Consider the following 24,758-nt stretch of genomic DNA (forward strand, 5'->3'; position numbering starts at 1 on the left):
CCAGGAGTCTTGCTTCTGCCAGCATCAGTAGAAGAGCAACAGGTGAGCTTATTCCTTTGTAAGTGGGGTAAGCCCCAGACCCTTCACAGTTCTTGACACCTACTGACACTTACCTGGACTGCCTGGAGCCCCAGGGAGGCCCGGTTGCCCTGGGATCCCTGGAGCGCCTCTTTCACAGGAATGGCCAGGTGGACCTGGGATACCTGGAAACCCAGCACTTCCCTCTCTGCCTTTGGGACCTTTGAGACCCGGGAATCCGGGCATGCCAGCTGGCCCTGAAATGATACACTGCATCTGTGACACTCATGGCAGAAAACTATATGGATGCCCACAAGAAAGGGTTCATGCTTATCAATTCAGGAAGTAAACATTTTGATCCTGCCTCAGTGCTCAAATGAGTTAAGTCTCTGAATGGATTTTCTTATCACAGATGATAGTAAGCTCCAAATGAATGGGAAAACCAGGCATTGCTGACAGTTGCTTGATAAGGTTAGGTAGACAACAAAGAAGTTGCTTATGCAAATTAAAAACCATGTGGATCTTCCTGATTTTAATTAACCTCTAACATTGCATTGCAGCAGGTTTTACACCAAATCTCCACCATACTTACAAACCCGTTCGCACTGTATGAATTTGCATTTTGTAAGATATTTCATCACTTGAGCTCTCAAATTTCTATTTATTGGAAAAACAGTGTCATAATCTTCAGAAAGAAAAATAAATCCCCCATAATTCCATACCCTAACCTAAAAATCTATTTTATTTTTCCATGTGTTCACTGTACATTGGTTCATAGTTTTACATTTTTAAAGTAGTAACCATAGAACACATTCAATTGTTGGATTATTTCACATAGCACATTAATCTGCAAATGTTTTCCATTTTGTTGTAATCTTTACAAATATAATTTTCAATGCTAATAGCTGAACAGTATTCCTTTGAGTGTGTGTGTTGTGTATTACTTAACTCTCCATATTGTTTCCAATTGTTCCTCCATTGTGGATAATACTACAAGAGTATTTTCATATTATAACCTTCATCTTCTACTGAACAGTTCTCTTAAATACATTTTCACAAGTGAGACAGCAGGATTACTGGGTTAAAACGATTTTCATTGACTCACATAATGTATTATCTTGATACTTTCCAGTTAGTTGGGGTTTTGTATATGAATATTTTGACTTGCAAACTACCCAGTTTACAAGGGTGAGGCTTACTTCCTCACCCTCCGTGTGCCCTGTACGTGGATACAATACCTGTGTACTGTCATGGATACCTAATAAATGCTGGCCCTTCCACTGACAGAAAGAACCAGAACAGTGTTTCTAAAAGTCTGGTCTTGGGGTCCACTTCTAGTCACATTCACCCAAGAGGCTAAAGTTCAGACTGGGCTGCTGGGTCCCACCCAATCCTAATGTAAGGAATCACACTTCCTGAGACTGGGGCCCAGAAGACCACGATGTTAATGATGCCCCACCCGGGTGATTTTTAAGTACATTAAAATCTGAAAACCTCCGCTGGGGATCCTGAAGAATCCTTAGTGGTTTCAGAAAGGATGTGAGTCAGTGCCAGGGCCATCTTTCCATCTTGAGTTTCACTGCCCTTCCTGCTACCCCTGCTGGAATGAAAGTCCCTCCACCTTGTCACCTGTCCAAATAATACAGCTTGTCTGCCAGGGCTCAGCTCATGCCCAGCGCTCCCACTGAGCTTTCCCTGAACGCCAGCCCACACTGTTCCCTGGCTCTGAGCTGCTCTTCTCTTACAATCTGTCTTGTCCTCCTTCAACCTGGCAGCGACAGTGGGCAGGTTACACGGTCCCTGCTCCTTGGTGTTAACATACTGTCCTGACTTCAGTGACCTGTTCCAGAGCTGAGCCAGCTTTGGGGACCACAGGGACAGCACAGCCCTCATACCTGCAGCTCCTGGACGTCCTGGATCACCTCTGAGTCCTTTCAACCCTGGCATCCCTGAAGGACCCCTCCTTCCCGGGGGTCCTGGGTGGCCATAAGCAGGGTCTCCGGGAATTCCTTTCTGACCATTCACCCCAGGTGACCCTGGAGAGCCTGGGGGCCCCACAGGGGAGGACCCCTTTTCACCTCTAAGACCTGGATCGCCTATGTCACCACGAAAGCCTAGTGAACAAAAAAAATTGTTTCAATTGTTAAATGTAGAAATATAGAACCAATACATATATAAAACAACTACTTTGATAAAGCCACTTTTTTTAAAAATACAGAGGTACTTACTAAAATTAAGAGTAACTTAATAGGCAATGTTGTTTTTGCCACCTTTGGCAGGAAAGTAAATTATGACTTTGTATTTCCTCTAAGCCAATGATGTTTCCCTAATTGCTTTCGTTCACTGGCAAACAGTCTGTCTGGAATGAGCAGTTTCTACAATATCATAGACCAAGGATAGCTTACAATTCATGCTTCAGGTGGAAGAAGCTCTGAGAACTTATAAAATTATCATAACCTAAAAGTTACCGAAACACAGCTAAGAGCTTAATGTATCAAGAAAAATGATTCCCCCATTATCTAGGGATCCCTGGGACGTTGCTTAATAAGGTCATCCAGTCTTAGCGGTGTATACACATTCCTAAACGAAAAACACTTATTTACCAGGTGGACCAGGTATTTCTGATAGTCCTGGTTGGCCACGCTGACCTTTAACCCCATCCAAACACCTCAGCCCAGGAGCGCCCCGAGGACCTGGAAATCCCTTTGGACCTAAACAATGACAACAATACACAGACTCAATAAAACACAAACCAAGTGAGAACAAGACAAGGTGATTTTTTAAAAACCTATGTTAAGTCTTTTTTAGAGTATTTGTACTTTATGGAAGTAAAGGTGCGCCCTAGCCTGGTTTTCATAATCATTTTATGAGTTGTGTGCTCCAAATAAGCGTTTCATGGAGAGTGATGTTGTTAAGGTGCTTTCTCAAAAGCCATCCTGCAAAGGAGTCTTCCTAAAAGCCTTTGGGATGCACAGCACCATTCAGATGAATCTTTTGGGACCTTCCCATGCTCTGTCCCAAACATGAATGTGCAAGCGTAGCCCGTCCTTCTAGGAGGAAAGAGATGGTGGCCAGCGTGTGGGCTGATAAGAAAGCACCAGAATAAAGACCAAAATCTGTTTCCTTGCATCTTACTGCATTTGCCCTTAAGTGAGGTACGGCAAAAAGCATCTGCAAAAGGAATTGAGATTTTTTTTTAAACATTCTGTGATTTCCTACTAGGAGTTCTTAGCTAAAACAACTTCAAAGAAAGTACAACTGCCAACTTAAAGTTTGTCTTCACTTTCCTTGAGCTGCTGAAAGTGATCACAAACTTTTTTGATCCATCCATGACAACACTCAACGTGAAAAGGAACATTCAATCAGTCAACAAGCAATTCTTCACTCCACATTGCCCTGTGGTGGATGGAATATACTTCCCACATTTTGCTCTGGACTTGGTCATGTGACTTGCATTGGCCAATGGGATATTAACAAGCATGAAGCAACGAGAGGTGTGAACTGTGCCTGTGAAGCTGGGCCTGCCCTCTTGCATTTCTGCAATCACACAAGCAGAGCACCCCCTGGCCCCGCAATGAGATGCGTGGTGCAGACCTGAACCTGACCTGGAGTCAGGGACCAAACCAATAGAGATCATCTTAGATCGGCTGAACCCCAGCCAACCTGCAGACCCATAAAAGAGAAAAATATTTGTGGTTGTAGCCCACCGAGATTTTGAGGTTGTTATACAACATTATTGTGATGAAAGCTAACGGTTATAGAGGGCAAAGGAAAGTCATCCATCATTCAACCTTTAAACACTTTCTGTAGCTGTGTGGGACAAGAAAGGTCACCATTAATAGCCATGCTAGTATTTAATGGGTCAATTTAAGCGAACCGTGAATAAATAAAAAAGAATTAGACAAAATCCCTTCTACAATTTTGGGGTCTAAGTCACCTATAAACAAGTCATTCAAATGAAGCTGTTGCGTAAAAGTGCAATCAAGAATGTAGATATGTGGGCATTTTTCAGACTATTTCTGTAAATATGTGAAGTTTGGATCTCTTGAAAAGTAGAATGGAGTAAAACTTACAATCAGTAAACAAATGATCATTTTTCACTCTTGGGGCACAGGAAAAGAAAGAAGATATGGTTTTAAAATTCTCAAAGGGCAGATGTTTTTACTGATATGTGAAGAAATCAAGATAAATTTTATCGCAAAGAGATAGGAAAAACCTATTCAGAATGTGCCCAAACCAGTAGACTAGAGACCCAATGGGAATTACTACAAATGCTGTTTTCCCATAGTCCCTCAAAACACTCATAATTTAACTAGTTCCCTGAGGGTTTGCTATTGACTTATCTGTCTTGCTGGTTCTTTTACTCTGGGGAATGTTTAAGACAGTATCTTCTCCTTATCATACCTGGAGGTCCATCAAAGCCTGGAGGGCCTGGCCTCCCTGGGTAGGTTACGTTACAAGGAATTGTATCACCTGGAATGAAAAAAAATAGCGGCATTCACATAATTGATAGCCCAGTGTAATGGGACTCACAATGACAACTCAGTCAAGATACTTTTTCATATTGTGTGTGGAATTCAAAGGAAAAGAAGACTGCCCAAGTATCATTAGATCACTTGCACCACTTTTATTCTGGATTCCTAGAAGATCTGTCCTCAAATCTGAACTCCAATCGTCAGAACAGTTATAAACATAAGGGGAATAAGAAAATACGGATTCCAAGAAGTATCAGTTTCAATAACCTAGAAAACATAATGTATTTATAGGTCCGTGGATATCTAATACAATGGAATCCAAAGCTTTGATAAATCATGAAACAGCAGCAAGCTTCCAACAGTGAGTTCAGAAGATTTGGCTGCTATTTTGGATGTGGGGAATTGTGCAAATAAAGAGACCAGGAGAGATATTAACAACAGCTACCATTATTGAGGGCCTGCCATGGGTCAGGTGTTTCAAATATATTATATTATATATATATTATATTATATATTATATTATATTATTATGTAATCTTTTTCCAACCTTTTAAAAGTTTTCAATTTTAATACTGCAAGTCACTATTGTTTGAAATTCATATAACTGTCAAATATATTTGAAATCTCTTCTTTTTTTTCTCCCTAGAATGCTTACAAATGGGTTTTCATGGACAATGATGTATTTCTGAAATGAAATACTAGTGTTTTTTATTAAAATACACTGCATTATTTCGAAAGATTATAAAAAATAGACATTTCGAATATGTATATGTAATTTTAATAAGTCAGATTGTATATGTTGATACTGAGAAATGAATGAAAGGCAATTTTGATATCCCAGATAAACAAAGCAACAAAGATATCTTAGCATTTTAAGGATTTGTTTTAAATATTGATTATGCTGAAATGCTTTCCTTGTCTGACAACGTTCAAGGTTGGAACAGCAGCTTGATGGAATTTTCTTTAGCGGTTCTGCCAGAACTGTAATAACTTTGCCCGGAAGAGAGTGTCCCTCACTTCAGCTTCCATGATTTCACTTGACATTCTGCCACACAAAACATTCAAAATTACCTTTCTGACCCTTCACGCCCTCAGGGCCCCTGCTGCCCGGGCGGCCTGGAGCTCCTGGTGGCCCTCTCTGTCCCGGTAGACCAGGAAATCCCAGTCCTGGAGGCCCCCTAGGTCCTGCTCTGCCAGGTGGGCCCGGCGGTCCAGGAAACCCTCGATCACCTGGGGCTGCAGCTTCATGATCCCCCTGGGAAGGTGTGCATCATGAGTCAATTACCAATCTTTGAATGTCATGAACTCAAAGCAGTCATTGTCACAGCTATAGAAGCACATGTAGGAAGCTCATAATTCCAGGAGACAGCTACTCAACAGCAAACGTAATTTAAAATGATTAACTTAGATCCTTCTTAACATTTTACATACATATTTAGATACACATATATGCTATGGGGGGATGTGTGTTATGCCTCAAATATAGAAAGTTATGTGTGTGTTATGTCTTAAATACAGAATAAGAAATTTTATGTAGAACCACCCTCTACTATCAAATATAATAAAATATAAAAACAGGTACATTAAGGGAGGCGGTAGGCTTACAAATTGAGTAAGTTCTTATGTATTTGAAATTGTTTTCCTGCATCCTTATAAGCAGATACAGGGATAGACTCCATCGCCCTCCATGTCTGTGGGCAAAAAGCTGACAAATCCTTTCTCCTCCCGCATAAGAATTTGACCTTTGGTTAACTGTCTAGCTCTGTTCCTCTGGAAACGCCATAAAAACTGGATGCCAACTACATTATGAGGCAATATTGCTTCTGCTAAAATCAATCCCTGGCTGCACATTCCTGGTTTGGAAGAACTAAAAAGATCTGTGTGGAGCCCTTGTTGGGGATTCCTGGAGAGGTGGCTCCTGTAACTGGAAAGTTCCTTGTGCGGTTCCCTGCTAGCTGTGCTGTGGAGATAACAGCTCCTGGGGAGAATGAGGCTCTCAGGTCAGGGGGGCTCACACTTCTGCTATATGCGGATCTCATTTCCTTGCACCCCAACCATATGAACAGCTGCAAGGACTCTCACATACAAGGAATGCCTGACGCTGGCCTGCTGGCACGTTGAGGGTCACGTCTTCTATCCCTCTGGTAGTCTGGTCCCAAATGTGGTCCCACATAGTCTTGTGAGTCTGGATTGTTTTAACAAATCTAGAAAGAACCCCCCCTCACCCCCATCAGTGGGTGTTATAGAAATTCCTCTCCCAATTTGATCTGTACATATGCTTTGATTTTTCACAATTAGGTTAGTACGTGATGATAATTACCACTCAGTGAGGTTGGTTTCTAAATAGTTTCTTAAGTGAAAGAATGAATGAACAGGGATTATCAAGTCTAAAGCAGACTTCATTCACAATACTTGATATCAGCCGAAAGACCAGAAAGCTATAAACACCATCTAACCTGATTTCCTAGCTTCTCTCTCTTATTCACGTGGACTCTGTCTGATGGAGTTCCCATAAAATCAGAACATGGTCCTTCCCTATTAAAACACTCAGCAGCAGGCAGCAGAGTCCAATGGAAGCGGCACGTGCTTTGGAATAAGGCAGACTAGGTTTTCACTCCTGTTTAGCCTACTTGGTAGCTAGACGACCTTGAGTAACATACTCTAAGCTTCCATTTCCTGACTGTAAAATTGGAAAGATAATTGCTCTTCAGGAGACTGCTCTTATGAGTAAACATCTAGCTTAGTTTCTGTAACATTCAAAACTTTCATATACCCAAGATATTTCACGTTCCTAAACACTGGATCACATCTCATAGTCTTTTTCTTATGACTTCCATTACTACACCTGGACTCCATTCAACACATGTTTGAAAAATGCAGAAATATGATTGTTGGTGGGATTTTCCATCAGCCAATATGTCGATTCAGTGGATTTGTTTCCATCAGCCAATATGTCAATTTCAGTGGACAGTTCACCCTTTCTTGCTGCCGCTTTTCTTCATGCCCTTCTTCACCAGGGAACAGAACTGAAGATAATTATCAGGACCTGTGCTCTATCCTCCACCCTACAGAGTCAACTGAACAGACCTCAAATCAGTGGGGGCTTCGTAGATATAAGGGCCCCAGAAAGAAAGAAATACCATGAGAATGATACAAATGGGGAGAGAAAGTCTTGCTATGATTGAACTACCACTTAGGATTTTAAACCATCTGCAATTACGCCTCACATTTTATAACAATCGTCTTTTTGTAGCAGTGAATTAAGCGTGACTCTGATTTACAGCATGTTGATACTTAATGCGTTACAGTTCAGTAAATTGAGAAGAGGAAAGTAGATACTTGTGTGACCCTATAAGAAAGTGAAATTCTATAATAAGAGAAGAATTATACTTACTGGGGGTCCTGGATCCCCTTTTTCTCCAGCGCGACCATCCCGACCATGTTGTCCTTGCTGTCCTGGAAATCCTGGGGGCCCATCAGGACCTCTTTCTCCTTTGCGCCCTGAGAACAAAAGCCAAAAAATATTTAAGCCCTTTTCAGCAGTGGGTGAAGTAGAAGGAAACAAAGGACTGAAAATAAAGGCAATGACCTTGACTCTGTGTAGGCTGGTACAGATTCGTCTGAGTGTCTCAGTTGACTAAACTCACACAAAGACAACCATGCAAAAGTTAGAGGGGAGAATGACAATTTCCCAACCTAGTGAATCTCTTTATTTGGGAAATGTTCCTTTTCCCATTCCAACAAGGAGGCTGTGAGTTGAGGTGCCAATCACAACAGCATCTTCCCTTTCTTGTGTGATGCCAAAGATGGTACTCCATCCCCTGGCCAAAGTGAATGGGGGAACAGTCTGTGGTTGAGCACTTGCCCCAGGCTAGTTCAAGCCTTCTTAAAATTTCTTTTTCTAAATGGAACTGGCAAAGTAGAGGTGACTTCCATATTTGTTTGTACAACCTTGGAGCTGCCTGTGGCATGTACTCACAGCCAGAGAAAGCCAGTGTTGGGGAGAAAATGCAGATGGCACAATGAAAAATACACGATGTAGAGGAACCTTCTGATGCAGTTGTCCCAGTGCAAACTCTACATCTAAACTTTAAATTTTTACGTCAGTCAGTAAGTTACTTTTTTTCTTAAACTACTTCAAGTTGGATTTGTCACAAGCAAAATATTCTTGATTAATGCCAGATATTATAATTCAGGGAATAAACATTAGGTAAGTTAAAGGAGGTTTTGGGTCAAACTCAAGTTCACAACAATGAGGATTTGAATATATGACTAAAGAAGCCTTTATGAGACAGAAGATTTGAGGCTCAACATTTACACAACTCTCAAGAGCTGAGAGCATTTTTTAAAGCAATCTTAATAATCCTAAGTCTTCTTATAGAATTGATCTGTGGTCACAGGGGAAATTAATGCAAGAAGATGGTTCATACGTCATTCACAAAATGGCAGGGAGCTATGACTGATTAGGCTCACCTTTAACTCTTGATACAACCATGTCGCCCTTTTCTCCTTTGCTGCCAGGTAGTCCTGAAGCACCAGGTTTTCCCTTGGTGAAAAATAAGAGGAACAAATCAGTTTAATTGTGATCAGTGAAAAATTATTCATGTACATCTAATCTCTTCTTTCCTTATAAATCACCTGTTCTAGATTCTTCTAGTTTGGCAATCTTGGTCTCATCTTCCCTGCCTTCCAAGATGGGTCTCACCTTGCAAAACTGAGGTTCTTGAATTGCATATAAAGCTGGTGGAATCTGAATAAGGTCTGTACCTGAGTTGATAGAAATGTATCAATGTCAATTTCCTGGTTTGGGCAGTGTACTACGGTCAGATAAGATATCACTGGGGGAAGCTGGGGGAAGCTGGGGGAAGGATACATGGGAACCCTTTGTATGATTGTGTGACTTCTTGTGAGTTGTAAAATAAATATGTATCTCCAAATAAAAATTTATAATTAAAAGAAATTTTTTTAACTATCTTGGGCATAGTGACATAGAATCTGGAGGAAAGAGGGGGATAGGTCAACCACAAGAGCTGCCACTACAGCTGAAGGTAGAGGTTTAGGGATGAGTGTGTGATGAAAAACACTGTGATACTGAGAGAAGCTGATGAGCCAGAGAAGAGAAAATAAGAACCTATGCTGTAGTCAATACATTTCTTCTGTATCACAAGTAAACAACTAATTGTGGCTAATGGGCTCACCATGTTTTGACCTCAACATTGCTCTGAGACTGAAGTATTTGGGTCATGGTTTTGTAAGTGTTACATGTTATTGACATTAAGCCATGTCAAAAATCTGGAAACCTACTGTTAGTGTATTAAAGAGGCCAAGCATTCTAGTAAACGCAGTTCTAGAAACACCATACATAGCTTTAGGTTACTTATCTGGTGACCTCAATAATTAAGAAAGTCAGACAAGAATTTGGAAGGAGGTAAAAATGGCTGACAAGAACATTTGCTCACACAGATGCCACCTTGCCTTATTTTCATACAATCAAACCACGTGTTCAAGCAAGTTTAATTATCTTTTTAACTAGCCTCTACTAGTTTATAAGCAGTGAACTATAAAGAGGAGAAAATATTAAGCAGGAAGACTGAAGAAGAAACCAAAAATGTACACAACAGTCATGAAAATTCTAATGGGCAAAACGCTTGGGAGCCATTTAACGTAGAGAAAATATAGCTACATGCACACCACTCAGTACTCCCAAGAAGATCACTCCAGGACAGCATCCTGTGTGTAAGGATGTCTGTGAGGCATCAAAAAGGTGGGTGGAACAAATTTCTTAGTAGAAATAGCCAAATTAGACAAGAAAAGAACTTTACAAATAATAAAGTAGTAAAATGGGTTGAGTACTGTTTTAATTCTTATTTTTACTGTATATGCCAAGTCATAAGTGACAACAAGACGGGTAAAATTGTATGGCGTACATTGTGTGGCATACAATAGCCAGTCTAAGAGATGGATAATGAAAATGTCCTTCTGATGGATAAATTATCAAGATGGAAAACTATTCACATGGCATATGAACCAATTTCTCTCCAGAAAGAGAATACCACTGGTATGCTTAATAATGAAGACCTTGGTACCCTGGATGAACGAATACACCCTGGGAATCTGAGCGGTTTATTAGTCTGCACATTAGAGACTTAAAATGTACTATGAATTGCTCTAATGCTCTGCAGATGTAGAAATTTAAGGACTAGAGTCAGATCACAGACTTAGTTGAGCTGGTAAAAAAAGAATTACCCGCACTGCCTTTGGATTTCACAAAAGAGACATTTACTGAGAACCTACGAAGTGCCAGGTGTTTTCTGAGTACTGAGGCCACAGCAGTTAAGGAGACCATCTTGCCTTCATGGCACTTAGACTCTGGTGAAACAAATGTTGAACCTAAGAAATTCCTGGGGCAAAAGTTCCCAACCACTTTGGGATCGAGAGCTATTTTTCACAATTCTAAGACGGGACATCACTAAACCCGGGTGTTAATACAACAACAAATCTCAGCAGCAACAAAAAAGTCCTCTGTCAGGCATGCACTAGTCGTTTATACACAGTCTGGATCAGGGACTTTCACCACAGATGCCCACAGGGGCCATGTCCTTTGGAGGGAAGCAGGCGGTGGGCATGGTGGAGACAGGAGCACCCGGACCTCCTCCCATGGACACGACCACCTCTTGGCCTCTGGCTGTAGTGGGAATGCATTGACCCAGTGGTAATGAACTTCCCATTACTCAAGGGCAGCCATAAATCTCATATTAACAATACAAAAACGAACGTCCTGAGGCAAAACCAAATACGCCAACAGGTCAGATTTAGCCCACGTCAGTTCATGATGTTTGGTTTGCTCTGCAACTCCTCAGGGGTGGTGACTCTGGCCATCTGGTTCACTGGTGTGTACCTTACAGCCTTCCAAATACATTGCTGAATTAAATATAAGATGGGTGTTGGTATATCCAATTTATACATGAGGCGCTGAAGCTCAGGAAGACTGCAGAACTCACCAATGTCAAAGCTGGGATTTGAAGTTGGGTCCGTATGCTCCTAAACCCCCATGCCTTGCACTATAGTGTCCTGGTGGGAAACCCCACTCCAAGGAGTGCTCATTGGCTAAGACGATGGATACAAAGCCTTGGTCCAACCACAGAAAAAGTTGCAAAGAGCTTAAAACTACTTCTCTGTCTCCCACTTTCCCACCAACTATGGCCACTGGGGCCACAGACAAGCTGATGAGAGGGGACATAGTGATTTTCTGTGGTCCTTTTGTGCTCTCTCCTTCTGTCTATCCCTTCCTCCTTTCCTTTCATAGTGCCCCATGGTATGAACCTGGTCCCTAACTGTGACCACAAGGTGATGAATTAAATGCAGAGAAGTCATATGAACAGAAGCATACACAGAAAAAAGGCATCAGATATACGGCCAGTCTAAAGACAAGTCCTGGAGCAGCTGAATTACATAAGCCTTAGCCAGGATAACACTGGATGAACCAGCAATCCACACTCCAAGATGCTAGCCCTGAGAAGCAACTCAATAGGAGCCACATAAATATCTTAGAGCCAATAAAATCTTCATTAAGAAGATTAAGTAGCAACAACAACAAAAATTATTATGATAAAATGTTGAATTAAAAAAGCAATGATAAAATGTAAACTGCTTAATAATTGCAACCATATTCATTCAACATACATGCATTAAGGACCCAGCTCCCTGTTGAGCAGAATTAGCAAGTATGACAAGGGTGGCACAGGGAGAGCTTGATCATTGCCCTCAACATCTCCCCTTGCTTTTCTAATAGGTGCCTCAAGCTTTAAATGTTCCCAACAACACTGCTTCCCTTCCCCACCCCACAGCTGCTCCTCAAGTTGTCTGTCCCATCTTGGCTCCATCCTTTACTTCTCTTCTTCTCATATCCCATGTCCAGTCTAATGGCTCTGTTGGCTCTATCTTCAAAATATATCTAGAATCTGACCACTTCCCACCACACCCAGCACTAAAATGTTAATCTATCCACCATCATATTTCACCAGGATTACTGCAGCAAGCTCCCAGCTAATCTCCCTGCTTCTTCCCTTGTCCCCTATGGTCTGCTCCTAACAGAGCTCCCAGAATGATCCATTTAAAACTAATGTCAGAGTATCTGTCTTTCTTCTTAAAACCCTCCACTGGCTGTTCCATGTCATCCAGAGGAAAAACTCAAATTCAACCCATCTACAAAGCCCCACGCTCTGCAACTCCTCCTAACCTCCACTCAGTTCTTTGACTTCATCTCCTCCTGCTCCACCCCTTACCCTCTGCACTCAAACCACACTAGAGGGTGATGGCTTTTACTGCCATCTGCCATACTGTATATTTACTTGTCTATCTGTTACATGGTGTGTGTCTTCCCCACAAAGTGGAGGCCCCAGGAGGGCAGAGATTGTGTTCTGGTCCCTGTTGTATCTTCAGCACCTAGAACCTAGTATAGCAGGTACTCAATAAATATTAGTTGAATGAATGAATACAGATTTTTTTTGTGGCCGTTAATATATTTATAGGTCCAAAACATTAAATATATATCACATTATACATTAGAATGTGGTACAATTGAATTCTATCTCTGTTTCTTTGAACTAGAAAGATTGTTATGGGTAAGAGTTACTCACTGGTGGCCCTGGAGATCCTTCTGCACCAGGAGGGCCTGGGTAACCTTTTTCTCCAAGCCACCCAGGGAGGCCCAAGTCTCCCTTACTACCCTGCCTCCCAGGAAGTCCTGGAGGGCCTGGTGGGCCCATGGGACCGGGCTGGCAGGCACAGAGCCCCATGCTTCCTAGACAGAGGATAAAAGGTAGCTTTGTCATATTTCCTGAATGAAATCCCAATAAAGACTTTACTATACAAAACCAATAGTTAAAATAAGAACAAAAAGGGTCTGATATGCACAATTCTTATTGCAAACAATCGATAATGTGTGATGTGGGGCCATGGGGCACGGGTGCAGGAGTACCTAGGCATGGCCTATGTGGGGTGGATGCATCATTTCTAGACAAATGGGATGTTCTGTGTCTTAATAAACTCATCCTGACAAATTGTAGGAAAAAAAGCTAATGTCCAATTCTACTGAAGAAACTTTAAAAATAAAAAAGCTCCTTATTTTTAAAAGTTTAAAAGTCTCTTGCTTGGTTACTACTAAAAAGGTCTCTTAATTGGTTCCTGCTGAAGAAACAACAACAAAAAAATTGGTTAGACTACAAACTCCAAACTTTAAAGAATCAAAATAACATGCGAAGAGGAATTACTGACTGCACTGCATATTACAATTGTTAATTCACTATAATGCATTTTCTAATCATCAAGAGTTTTAGTCTAAAACAAGGTCTATAGGATAGTCAAACCTCTCAGCTCTCACACCTGCCTGACTCAGTTGGTCAAAAAGGCACCAAACAATTTAGGGTGGAGAAGCATAGAGCCATAGGCATTTGATGGGTCTGGGAAATATGGGACCCACACAGAGAAACTGAAAGAAAAGATCAATACTGTCCTAGCTCTGCTTCTTTCATGGAACCAAGAGGATCTTGTGAAAAAAGTCACCACCTTGAGGCAAATTCCATGCCCAGTAAGTGTCTTCTTTGTACTTGAGATGCAAGGATTTGACTTTGTGGTAAGTTCTAATCGCATCATAAGCACATAATGAGGTGGAGAACTCACAGTGGGTAACTAAGGTGAGTAATATCTACATTAACTGCTACCTTGTATGTTTCACAAATGCCCCCCAATCTTCCATATGTTGTCTTCTAGAACTTCTACCTTTGATGCATACTTGCCTTTTTCACCTTTTGAGCCTCTTCTTCCTGGAGGACCCACTTTGCCTTTCATTCCTTGTGGTCCAGGGTGCCCAGCAGTACAATATATAGCTTTACAGTGGGGAAAGGGATGGGCAGAGAGAATCACACAATTTTTGTGAGTGTCTTCTATAGAACAAGTAGAAGTGCCTCTCCCACTCACATCTCCCCCTCAACCCCACTCTTTCTTCCATTCTTTTCCTATGATTCTTTCTCTCTGATAGAAGAATATATACAAAAACAGACCACACAATTGTCACAGCATGCTTCTGTCACCACAACCTTGATAAAGACATCCCTAATCTCAGCCCTAATTTAGTGGGTTAAAGAGCAAGGTAGTATGCAACAAAACACAGAACAAAACAAATAAAAAAATTAAGAGTAGGTGTACAGCAAAGATCCTTTTTCCCCTTCAATTATAATTACCTAATGAAGAAGGCATAGAGCAGAGCTTGTAAAAGAAAAAAATCAGAGACATCTGGTTAAAGATGACAGATAAAATACAAACAATAAGTTCCTCGTTTTCCCCAAATAACAGACAGTAAAAGAGTATCACAAAAAGGCATAAGCCTGCAGGACAAAGAAAAAGGAAAAGAAACAACAGCAAAAAAAATGTAAAAGGACTCAGCAGACGCTAAAAAGCTGAAATTCTAAGCAGGCAGTGGGGAAAGCAGAGAAAGAACACAATTTACATAAGAAATCTCTCCCAAAGTTCAGGAATTTGTACCTCTGAAGTAGAATGAGAGTAAGACCCAAAACAAGATGGTTAATTAAAGAAAGAGTTAAACCATAAGATCCCCTTCTCAAGAATTGCAGCAGGAAAACACAATAACCCCTCATAATTGGAGGAAACAGACAATGTAGAAGAGGAAAACTTTAAAAGAAACTATATAATTAAAAAAGCAGATGAGGGAAGGCATCTCATCCCTGAGACATGAACAGGCTGCTGCAAAAGGAAACATTAAAAGAAAACAAAGGCAACAATAAAATCTTTGGAAATCAAAAAAAAAAAAAATTGATTACAAAAGCAGAAATTTAAAAATTCAGGAACAGAGTTGGAAGATGGAGTTGAGGAAGTCTACCAGAAAGTGTTACAGAAAAGTAAAGGTGAAGAATAATAAAGATTAGAAAAAGAGACATGGAGGACTGATTCTCTAATAGACAAATATATAGAGAGACAAATATATAGAGTCCAGAAAGAGAAAACAGGGAGAAAAAATGAAGGAAAGAATATTTTCAAAGAAATACTTCAAGAAGTTTTTCCAGAAGTGAAAGATTTGTGTTAAATGAAAGTGCTCATTGAGAGCCTGCAAATAAATGCAAATGTACCCACACAGAGGTAAATCATTGTGAAATTTAAAGATAGTGAAAACAGAAAACTTCCTATAAGCTTTCAGAGAAAAAAACAGACTTTGAACAAAGGAGCAAATATCTAAATGTTATTGGACTTCTCAGTAACAATACTAGAAAACAATGAGAAATGCCTTCAAAAACCTGAAGGAAACATATTTCCAACCTAGAATTTTATACTCAGCCAAACTATCGATCAAATTTCACAGTAGAATAAAGGCATTTTCAGACTGTTAAGATCTCCCAAATTTACACACTTTCTCAGGAAGTATAATGAAGGAGTAAATCATTGAAAGAAATATATGAGTTGTGGGAAACAAAGGAACCCAGATAGAGACAAAGACAGAGACAGAGAGAGAAAGAGAGAGAGAATTCCGGCGATAATGGTCAAGAAAAATCTCAAAAGAGTGTCTCAGCAGCAGCTTAAAAATCACAAGTTGACCTAATTTGAATGGATCAAAAGCTCCAGGAGAAATTTATCCACAGAGATAATACTGACAGTACACTTAATAAGTTAGAATGCATGATTAGGATATTTACACAATTCCAGGTGGTCTGAGGTTGAATTAGCAATAAATATATTGAACACCAAGCAAATACACAAACAAGAAAATCAGATAATTATTAACAAAATGTTGTGCTGAAAAGTAGTAATATATATTATCATGTGGCTGAACTGATGAATAACATTTATACAGCACTTCAGTGTAAACGCTGAGTCTTTATTTAACTAAGATTATGATAATAACTGTACTGATAGGTTGTGGGAGTGGAAAATGTGCACGTGTGTGGTAAGGGGCAGTGAAAGAGAGCTAAATTCATCTTCTATAGAGGGAAGTCAAAAGTCAAATGCTCAAACTGAAAAATTAAGAAATGGCAATACAAGTACATATGTGGAATGGCAATACAAAAGCAAATAACAAAAGATCCAGCTAATTGTATGGGAAATAATTGCCCCTGGGGTGGAAGGACTAGGAGAAGGGGTTGCCTGGGATGGCAGTTCTTCAGAACAGGCTTTGTAGGACTGTTTGATGCTTAAGCCAGGTCCATATATAACTCTGATAAAAATGAAAACCACATTTAAAAAATAAAAATTGGGGGCTGGCCCAGTGGCATAGAGGTTAAGTTTGCCCACTCCACTTCAGTGGCCCAGGTTCACAGGTCCAGATCCTGGGTGCAGACCAACACACTGCTCATCAAGCCATGCTGTGGTGGCATTCTACATACAAACTAGAGGAAGATTGGCAAAGATGTTCACTCAGCAACAATCTCCCTCAAAAAATAGAAGATTGGCCCTGAGCTAACATCTGTTGCCAATCTTCCTCTTCCTTTTTTTCCTCTCACCAAAAAATAAAATAAAATAAAAATTGTATTAATTTACAAAATTCTTTCATCACACTTAAATCTCAACCAAATATTTTCACATACATCGATAATAGTCCAATATCCATTTACTTTTTTGTATTATTAAGAACACTAAGTTAGCTCACGAAATATTAGATAAGCTTTTGACAATTTGGAAAGTCACATTTTCTGAATGACACTGCAAACATCAAATGCAACATAAACGTCAATGAAAGCGAATGGGAGCACATTACCGTCTGATCCTGGAGGTCCCTGCAGCCCTGGTGCTCCAGGCAACCCAGGTGGTCCCGGGTTCCCTGACTTTCCTGGAGCAGAATCAGCTCTCCCAGGAATACCAGCTGCCCCTGGAAATCCTGGATGACCAGGAAACCCTCGTGGCCCAGGGGGTCCCATCATGCCTCCAAGAGAAACCAAGAATGAACACCACATATACTCTCAGATTAAACTTTTCGGTAGAAGAAATCAAATCAGTACTTTCTTCCCTCGGCTGTGGAATTTTTTCAAGGAAAAAAAACGTAGTTAAAAAATAACTGACTATCCCAGCCATCAAAATGCCTCACCTCCTTAGAAACAAGCACACTAGTGGAAATAAACAGGTTTGGGGAACTAGATTTTCTTACCTTTTCCTCATTCTTTAGTGTTAGTGAGAAAGAAATATATATTACTTAATTAAAATTATTTCTTTAATCTACCCACCTTAATAACTTGATAAAATAATCTGAATAAACATATTAGCACATTTAGTGAATAAATATATGAACTCACATAATCGTCTGCCTAGGACATAAAATACCATCACAATCCAGTTGGGAGGGGAGCATCGAGATGCTAAATTTGAACCTGGCCTCTCCCTCTCCAGCCACAGATACTTAAGTAGGTTGTTTATCTGCTTTAATCCTCTATATCTAACTCAGAGTGTTGTTTTGAGGATTAAATAAAATAATCCATGTAAGGAGCTTAGTGCAATATCTAGCAATAGTACGTGCTCAATGAATGATTACACGTTTAGTGTGTTCAGAAGTCAAAGCGAGTAATGCAACAGCAGCTAAATCTTGTTTCCCTTGACATCCTACGCCCTCTCACTGGCGGCTTTGGCTTAAAGACAGCTGGAAGCCTTCGTGTGAGAGAGAACACTTCTAGCTGCTTCTTCCAAGCATGCCTGGTTTCAGACTCTCTCTGTGGAAGACTGTCATTTTCAAAGACAGCCGCCACAGTAGCTCTTGTCTCTCACTCTCTTGTAGAATCTTGACACTCTCATATCAAGAGATGGAGTGTTCCCTTCCCCTTGAATGTGACAGGCTTTTGTGATTGTTTGGACTAATGGAATATGGCGGGAGTGACACTAAATGGTTTCCAAGGCTAGATTATTAAGTGTGATTCAGCTTCTGCCTTGTGAGCTGAAATGCTTGGGAATGGAGTCCTGACCCACTGTGGAAGCATTCTCACTGCTCTGAAGCCACCAGGCTGTAAGGAAGCCTGAATTAAGTACAGAACCACACAGAGAGGTCGTGGGACTACACAAGAGGTACAGGAGAGAGATGCCCAGCCAGTCCACATGGTCCAATTCCAGCCACTAAAACCATGGCTGCAACCACTTGAAAATCCCTGATCTAGAATTGCAGTTTTAGCCCTTTCTGAATTCTTGAACCACAGAAAGAGTAAAGGGTAATATGCTGACTGTTATTGATTTAAGCCACTAGGTTTTGGGTAATTTGTTCAGCAATAGATAACTGAAACCCTGTCAGTAATTAGTAATTGAGCACGCTAGTTAAATTGATGGCTTTCGTTATTGTGTGCATATGTGCTGGGGCTTTACAAATATTTTCAGACATTATCTTTACTCCTGAAACAACCCTGCAAAGTTTGTACCTTGTAGACAAGGCATAGAAAATTTATGCCAAATATGAGTAATAATAAAAATAACATAGTGAGTCTTTACTATACGCCAAGCTGTATTCTAAGTACTGTATACATACAGTACTGCTTTCAACCCTAACAAGAACTCTATTGTGAGATTGAAAAAACTGAGGCACAAAGAGGTTAAATAAATGCCCAAGGTCACACAGTTGGTAAGTACTAGAATCTGGAATGTCTATAGTACATAGTGAAAACCCATAACTATTTCACTATCCTACACTAAGTGGGAAGGTTGAGATTCAATCATAGGTATCTGATTTCAAAATCCTACTTATCTCCTGGTGAATATTGTATATGACTATAAAATAAAGTATGTATAGTAAAGGCTATACACAGTGATGTACTTAAAACAAAATGGAAGGTGTTCCTGTGGACTTGGCAGCCATCTTGTCTTCATGCCATTCCTAAGACCCACCTCAGAGTCTCTACACACAGTCATTGGATGGAGCTGGATGCCTGCTGTCTTGTTCCAGTGCCAGGGAGAATGCTCAACCCCCTTCCAACAAAGAGAATGAGTTACAGAGTATGGCATGTCGCAGTCTTGACCACCCATTTATAGAGCATGAAACTAATGAAGTTGTGGCCAGCATCAACAATTTGTTTTTTTAAAAAAAGAATGGAATAGAAAGTGGAATATAGAGTACATGATATACCCAAAAGGTACTATTTTATGAAATTTGTTTTTCAATCATATGCATATATGGGTACATATATGTGTGCATAATGTAACATAAATGCAATATAATATAAAACGTATTTCTTACAATAGCTTGTGTTCAAAATATGGGTTAATTCTTTTTTAAAAAGTTTGTGGAATTAAGAGACTGCCTGTTATATTTAGTTTTGAATCTGCTAGAGATGAATGTTACTTACTCCTATTGGGTTTTGATTTCAATCTACTGGAGGCACTATTTTATTATAAATAAGCCCAAAAGGAGAAAGGTAAGACCAGAGTCTAGGGCTTCCTAACCAACAGAGTCCTTGATATGATTTTTATTGTCCTGGGTCAAGTCAGTTGAGCCAAGGCTACCAATCTAAAGATTCAATGAACTAGACACAGCTTTACTACCTTTCTGGTCATCGGATCCTACAAAGTGGAAGCTAGATTCATGGATGGTTAAACAAGAATTTTGCAGTTAATGGTTGAATATCTCAAGAAACTTCTCACTAAATATAACAAGAGACACAGACTGGATAAAATTACATTTATTCAAGACTTTTCTCCTTCATGTTTAATCAGTTCTCCTGGGTTCACAGAATGCAAATATCCTCTAGAATTCTACTCCTAATCTTACTAGGAATATGAACCAGCACAACACTTGAAGGAGTTCAAAGTTCTTATGTCAATAGAATTCTTTCCCAGGCTCTTCATCAAATATTACCATGAGCTATAGGGGTTGGGGTTTTTCTTTTTTTTTGGGGGGGGGAATGTTGTTTTTTGGGTTTTTGGGGGGAGAGGGTTGTTTTTCTATTGTGTTTTTAACTACCAAAATTTTATTTTTTAATTCATAATTTGTATTTCCACATTTCATGTAGGAGATTTAAGTTGGGGCCTTGGTGAATGAAACAAATTTTAAGAAGTAGATGTCAATAGAGAGAGCCTTCCATAAGGGTAGAAAAACCTAAAGAAACACTCCAACCTTAGCAGTGGTTTCCAAACCTTATCTGCACGTGATAATCTTGTAGGAAGCTTGTTATACATACATGTTCCTCATCACACCCCTGAGATACTGATTGAATATTTCTGAGAGGCAGCCCAAGAACCTTTATTTGCTCCAAGGAAGTGATTAGTTGGTTTGAATTCAGTGGTTCTTAACCCTGACTATACATTGGAAATACAGGGTTGCTTTTACAAAAGCAGAGGCCTAGGCCCATCCCCCAGAGAGCCCAATTCTTGATCTGGGGTAGGCACAGCCATCAGTATTTTTGAAATTCTCCTAAGGTGATTTCAATATTAGCTAGAGTTGACAACCGCTGGTGTGGATGAGAATATAGGAAAACTGGCACATAAAAGCCATGGATTCGTACCTGCACAGGCTTCCCCTGGGCTACCTGAGTGACCAGGGGGACCAGGTGGTCCAATAGCCCCCACTTCTCCATGGCGGCCAGGAAACCCTGGATCCCCTGGAGGGCCTGTTGAAAATAATCACACGTGAATATAATCAACGTATATATACATTTTAAAATTCACACACCATTACTCTTTCTGAGGCTTGGTAAAGTACAGCTGGGAGACTGCATGGCAGTTTCTCACCACATTGAAAATGCAACATCTTAGATTCGAACCCCTTCAGCTGCCTCTCCTCTGCAGACACATGAACTTTGAGTGGCACTGTCTTTGTCATTGGTTTAGGCCACTCTTTTCTTGGAGGAAGCATCTCAGGAGGTCTTAGTCAAATGGTTTCACACGTTTTTTAGCAATTAAAAAAAACTACTTTGTGAAAGGTGACGTACCAAAAACCCTAGCATACAGTTTATATACTAAAATAAAATTCGATGTCTTACACCAATAGAGATTATCCAGGATGCACACCTCTCCCTGCACTTGCATAATTATATATTTACCATAAAGTTCATATATTTAGCATGCCTAGTGTGAAAACTACCAAAATACTGGGCCAGACTCTTCTGTCAGGGCCACTCAAATCTCATTTCTTAATAATTTATGGAGAAAGGGAACAGAACACAAACCTTTCAGTGGAAGAGAGGGAGTTGTCAAAACACCTGGTGGCCCTGGGTCCCCGCGATATCCAGGATCCCCCTGAAATAATTCATTCATTCACTTTTTGTAGAAAGAGTAATATTCTTCTTACGTTTCCTGCCACTAAATAACTATTAGGATCATGAGTGCATTTGTGCTTATAGGTAGACTAGAGAAATGAATGGCTCAAGGAGTGCTGGGAGGAACAAGGTTATTCAACCTCCCACTTACAAGCGGAAGTAAATAACCAACTGGCAAAGTTCTCAGAACAGAGCAAAAAATTTAAACTCCAAAAAATTATTCCATGCCCGTAAATTAGATACCTTTGAAGGTGTGAAATTTCTTAGATATAATATAAGCATTAATGTCTAACTTGAAACTCTAGGACAAATAGTTTATTTGCCTACAAGATCTGAATCTACATTTATTTTAGCAGCAAATATTTTCATCCTTAATTGTGTCCCCTTAATGCCATCATGGCTTGCCCCAAGCAAGTGCCGAATGTGAGGTCACAGAGGTTACACAGGAAAGAAAAAAATGTCTTGGTGGTGAGAGGAGAGAGCTCTCCACAGCTCCTTCTGTTTTCTAATCTTGATACAAGGTGATCCCCATGGAATTTTTGAAACTTTCATTATGATTCACCTTCAAAAGAATCATTTCTCAAATGTAAAATGGAATCATTACAACATGAATTAAAATAATATATTCAAAATTAACTGTCTCTATCAAGTTACATTTTTGAATGATTCTTTGAAATATATTTAAATAAATTAGATAACAAAAGAGATATAGAATTTTATCAGACTGTACTCAAATAGGCTTATTTTTTTACCTTTGGACCAAGAAATCCAAATGGCCCAGGCTCTCCAGACAGTCCTGGTTCCCCCTACAAATAACCACAAACATGCCTTTTTAGAAAAAATGTGATTGGGTGACAAATTATCTCATTCTTGTTTAATTTGAAGGACACGTGCTCATTGAGATTCTTTGCAAAATCTTAACATTGCTTTTGGGCTGCATCAGACAGTTCAGTGTTTTGGTTTTTGCAGCCACAGCTAAATTATCCAATTCATAAAACGAATGTGTTTCTCTTTCCAATTGCTGTGCGCGCGTTTGGATGCAATAATACAACTTTTGAATGATATCGAATTTCATTGACTAATGAAAATGTATTTATTATCTCTATAATAGTGTGCATTTACCTTTAATCCTGGAAAACCTGGAGATCCATAGGAACCAGGGTTACCCTAATAAATTCACAAAAATCAACACAAGCAGATTTAAATCAAAATGCATGAACCAGTTCAATGCATCATCTTTACTAAATGGGATTGCTCCACGGATATTTAATCTTGCCTACAAAGGCAGTTGAATGAAAGGAAATAAACACAAAATAGAGTCCATTTCTTTATAACATTTGCTATTGTAATTGATCTTTAGTCTGATTCCAAAAGTCATGTCCTTGCCAGGGTTCAAATTAAGAACATATTTTTGTTGTTCCTTCTTTTTAATTTATTTAACTTAATGCTTGCACTGGGCGAAATATCTTTAAAATCATTGCAGTATAATTTAATTGGAGATTAATAGTTGCTCTATGCATTATCAGTAATAAAATTTACCATGAAAGCCAGTGTTGTTCTATTAAGTTCTAAATATGAAGCCAAATAAACTCAGTGCCTGTGCCTGCTGGGGTCTGGCCTCCATAGTGACTCTATGAATGAGGATCCCATTAGCGACACATGTGGTGATGTTTCAGACCTAAAGCTGTGCTTTTTTTCTAGCTACTGCCCTAGATCAGTACCTTCTTTAATCAAATAGGCTTAAAAGAACAATTCCAAGTTGCTATCACACTGACCCTAAGCCAGGCAGGAAATGCTACAGTCCTGTTACTTCCCGCCAATTCTTTCATCTTCTGCTTGCCTGTTCTATGTAAATGATGTCAATGGAAGGGATGTTCCACTGGGACGTTTAGCCATTACACAATTCTTGTTGTCCAAAATATATTGTTCCTATTTGAGATCATCTCCACTTTTGAGTTCTCAGAAATGTTGATCTGGTCTTATTAAAAGTGAGAGAGAGGAATGCGTCCAAACTTAATGAAGAGAAGGATGGCACGAATGATCTTACCCGAGGTCCTGGAAACCCAGGAACACCTTTCTCTCCTTTTTCTCCAGTACCAGGGACTCCCTTAAAGAGATGACAATAATTATATGAAATGTATGCAATATTTCAGCAATATGGAATGCAAAAACAAAATGAGAAATAAAAATTATTGCCAGTAGCTTAAAGAAAACAACTCCTCTAGGACAGATGCCCTAGGGGCTTAGGATAAAATAGTAAAAATTCTAGTAATATAAATTAGCATTTAAAACAATGATCAACACAAGGCAAAACATTTTTTTTTAATTAAGATAGCACATCATACAAATTTAAAAAGGTACTTAAATAAACTACCTTGGGTCCAGGAGGTCCCGGAGGTCCAATCATTCCAGGCATTCCTTTTATACCCTAAAAATCACGATGGATATAATCTGGCTCATTCTTATTTAACATACTGAATTTCATCTCTTTTAGAAATGATCTCTTTCGACAACCATTTTACTAATTTTTTAGTAAGAGATTATTCTTCAACTGTCACTAATTAGTAACTAAGATCCCAGCGCACTTATTAACCTGACGCTATTCAGGCCAGTTCTGTTTGAGAGGTGTAATCTTGCGGGGCACAGGGGTGGACCACCATGGAACCAGGGCAGCAGATGCAAGCTGGGAAGGCAGCCATTGAGAGGAGTGGCTCATTTTGAGCAAGGTAGTAAAATTCAGTCCAGGAATTGAAAATCGACAACAGAATCTGCACATGGCATGGGTAACATCAGTGCTGGAGGCTGACAAAGGAATTATTATTTGCCAAAAGTATATTACAAGCTCAGTTCTATAGATCTGTTACCTTATCAAAACATCAAACCATGTAACATCTAAAGGACAGCTGGACTTCCAGTGGTCTTTTCAGCCCACAAATCAAAAATAATATTAAAGGGGGCACTATATGCTGAAGGACATGTCACAATCTAGCAGCCTGAGCTAGGTCTGCGACTGAGCAGCTGGGTCAGCTTGAGAACA

At 39.8% G+C, this 24,758-nt stretch overlaps 1 protein-coding gene across 15 annotated transcripts in view; it reads right to left on the minus strand.

The window, feature by feature from the left end:
* Window positions 1-24,758, minus strand: part of COL4A4 (collagen type IV alpha 4 chain) — a 121,964-nt gene that overhangs the window by 42,303 nt on the left and 54,903 nt on the right. For 14 of the 15 annotated variants that reach the window (XR_011539808.1, XR_011539807.1, XR_011539809.1 and 11 more), the window contains 16 exons: window positions 24,096-24,149; window positions 23,769-23,828; window positions 22,844-22,888; window positions 22,474-22,527; window positions 21,632-21,701; window positions 20,969-21,073; window positions 17,257-17,421; window positions 14,291-14,380; window positions 13,133-13,296; window positions 8,967-9,039; window positions 7,888-7,994; window positions 5,565-5,748; window positions 4,423-4,491; window positions 2,622-2,729; window positions 1,914-2,132; window positions 114-275 (listed from right to left, as the gene is read on the minus strand). Coding sequence is in view for 12 of the 15 variants with exons in the window: in XM_070618420.1 (XP_070474521.1) it covers window positions 114-275; window positions 1,914-2,132; window positions 2,622-2,729; window positions 4,423-4,491; window positions 5,565-5,748; window positions 7,888-7,994; window positions 8,967-9,039; window positions 13,133-13,296; window positions 14,291-14,380; window positions 17,257-17,421; window positions 20,969-21,073; window positions 21,632-21,701; window positions 22,474-22,527; window positions 22,844-22,888; window positions 23,769-23,828; window positions 24,096-24,149 (1,729 nt within the window). In the remaining 3 variants the exon portion in view is untranslated. Of the gene's footprint in view, window positions 1-113; window positions 276-1,913; window positions 2,133-2,621; window positions 2,730-4,422; window positions 4,492-5,564; window positions 5,749-7,887; window positions 7,995-8,966; window positions 9,040-13,132; window positions 13,297-14,286; window positions 14,381-17,256; window positions 17,422-20,968; window positions 21,074-21,631; window positions 21,702-22,473; window positions 22,528-22,843; window positions 22,889-23,768; window positions 23,829-24,095; window positions 24,150-24,758 lie in introns of all 15 variants that reach the window. The other variant, XM_070618416.1, reaches the window with a different exon arrangement.

The sequence above is a fragment of the Equus przewalskii genome, chromosome 5, assembly GCF_037783145.1.
Source record: "Equus przewalskii isolate Varuska chromosome 5, EquPr2, whole genome shotgun sequence".
NCBI lineage: Eukaryota > Metazoa > Chordata > Mammalia > Perissodactyla > Equidae > Equus > Equus przewalskii.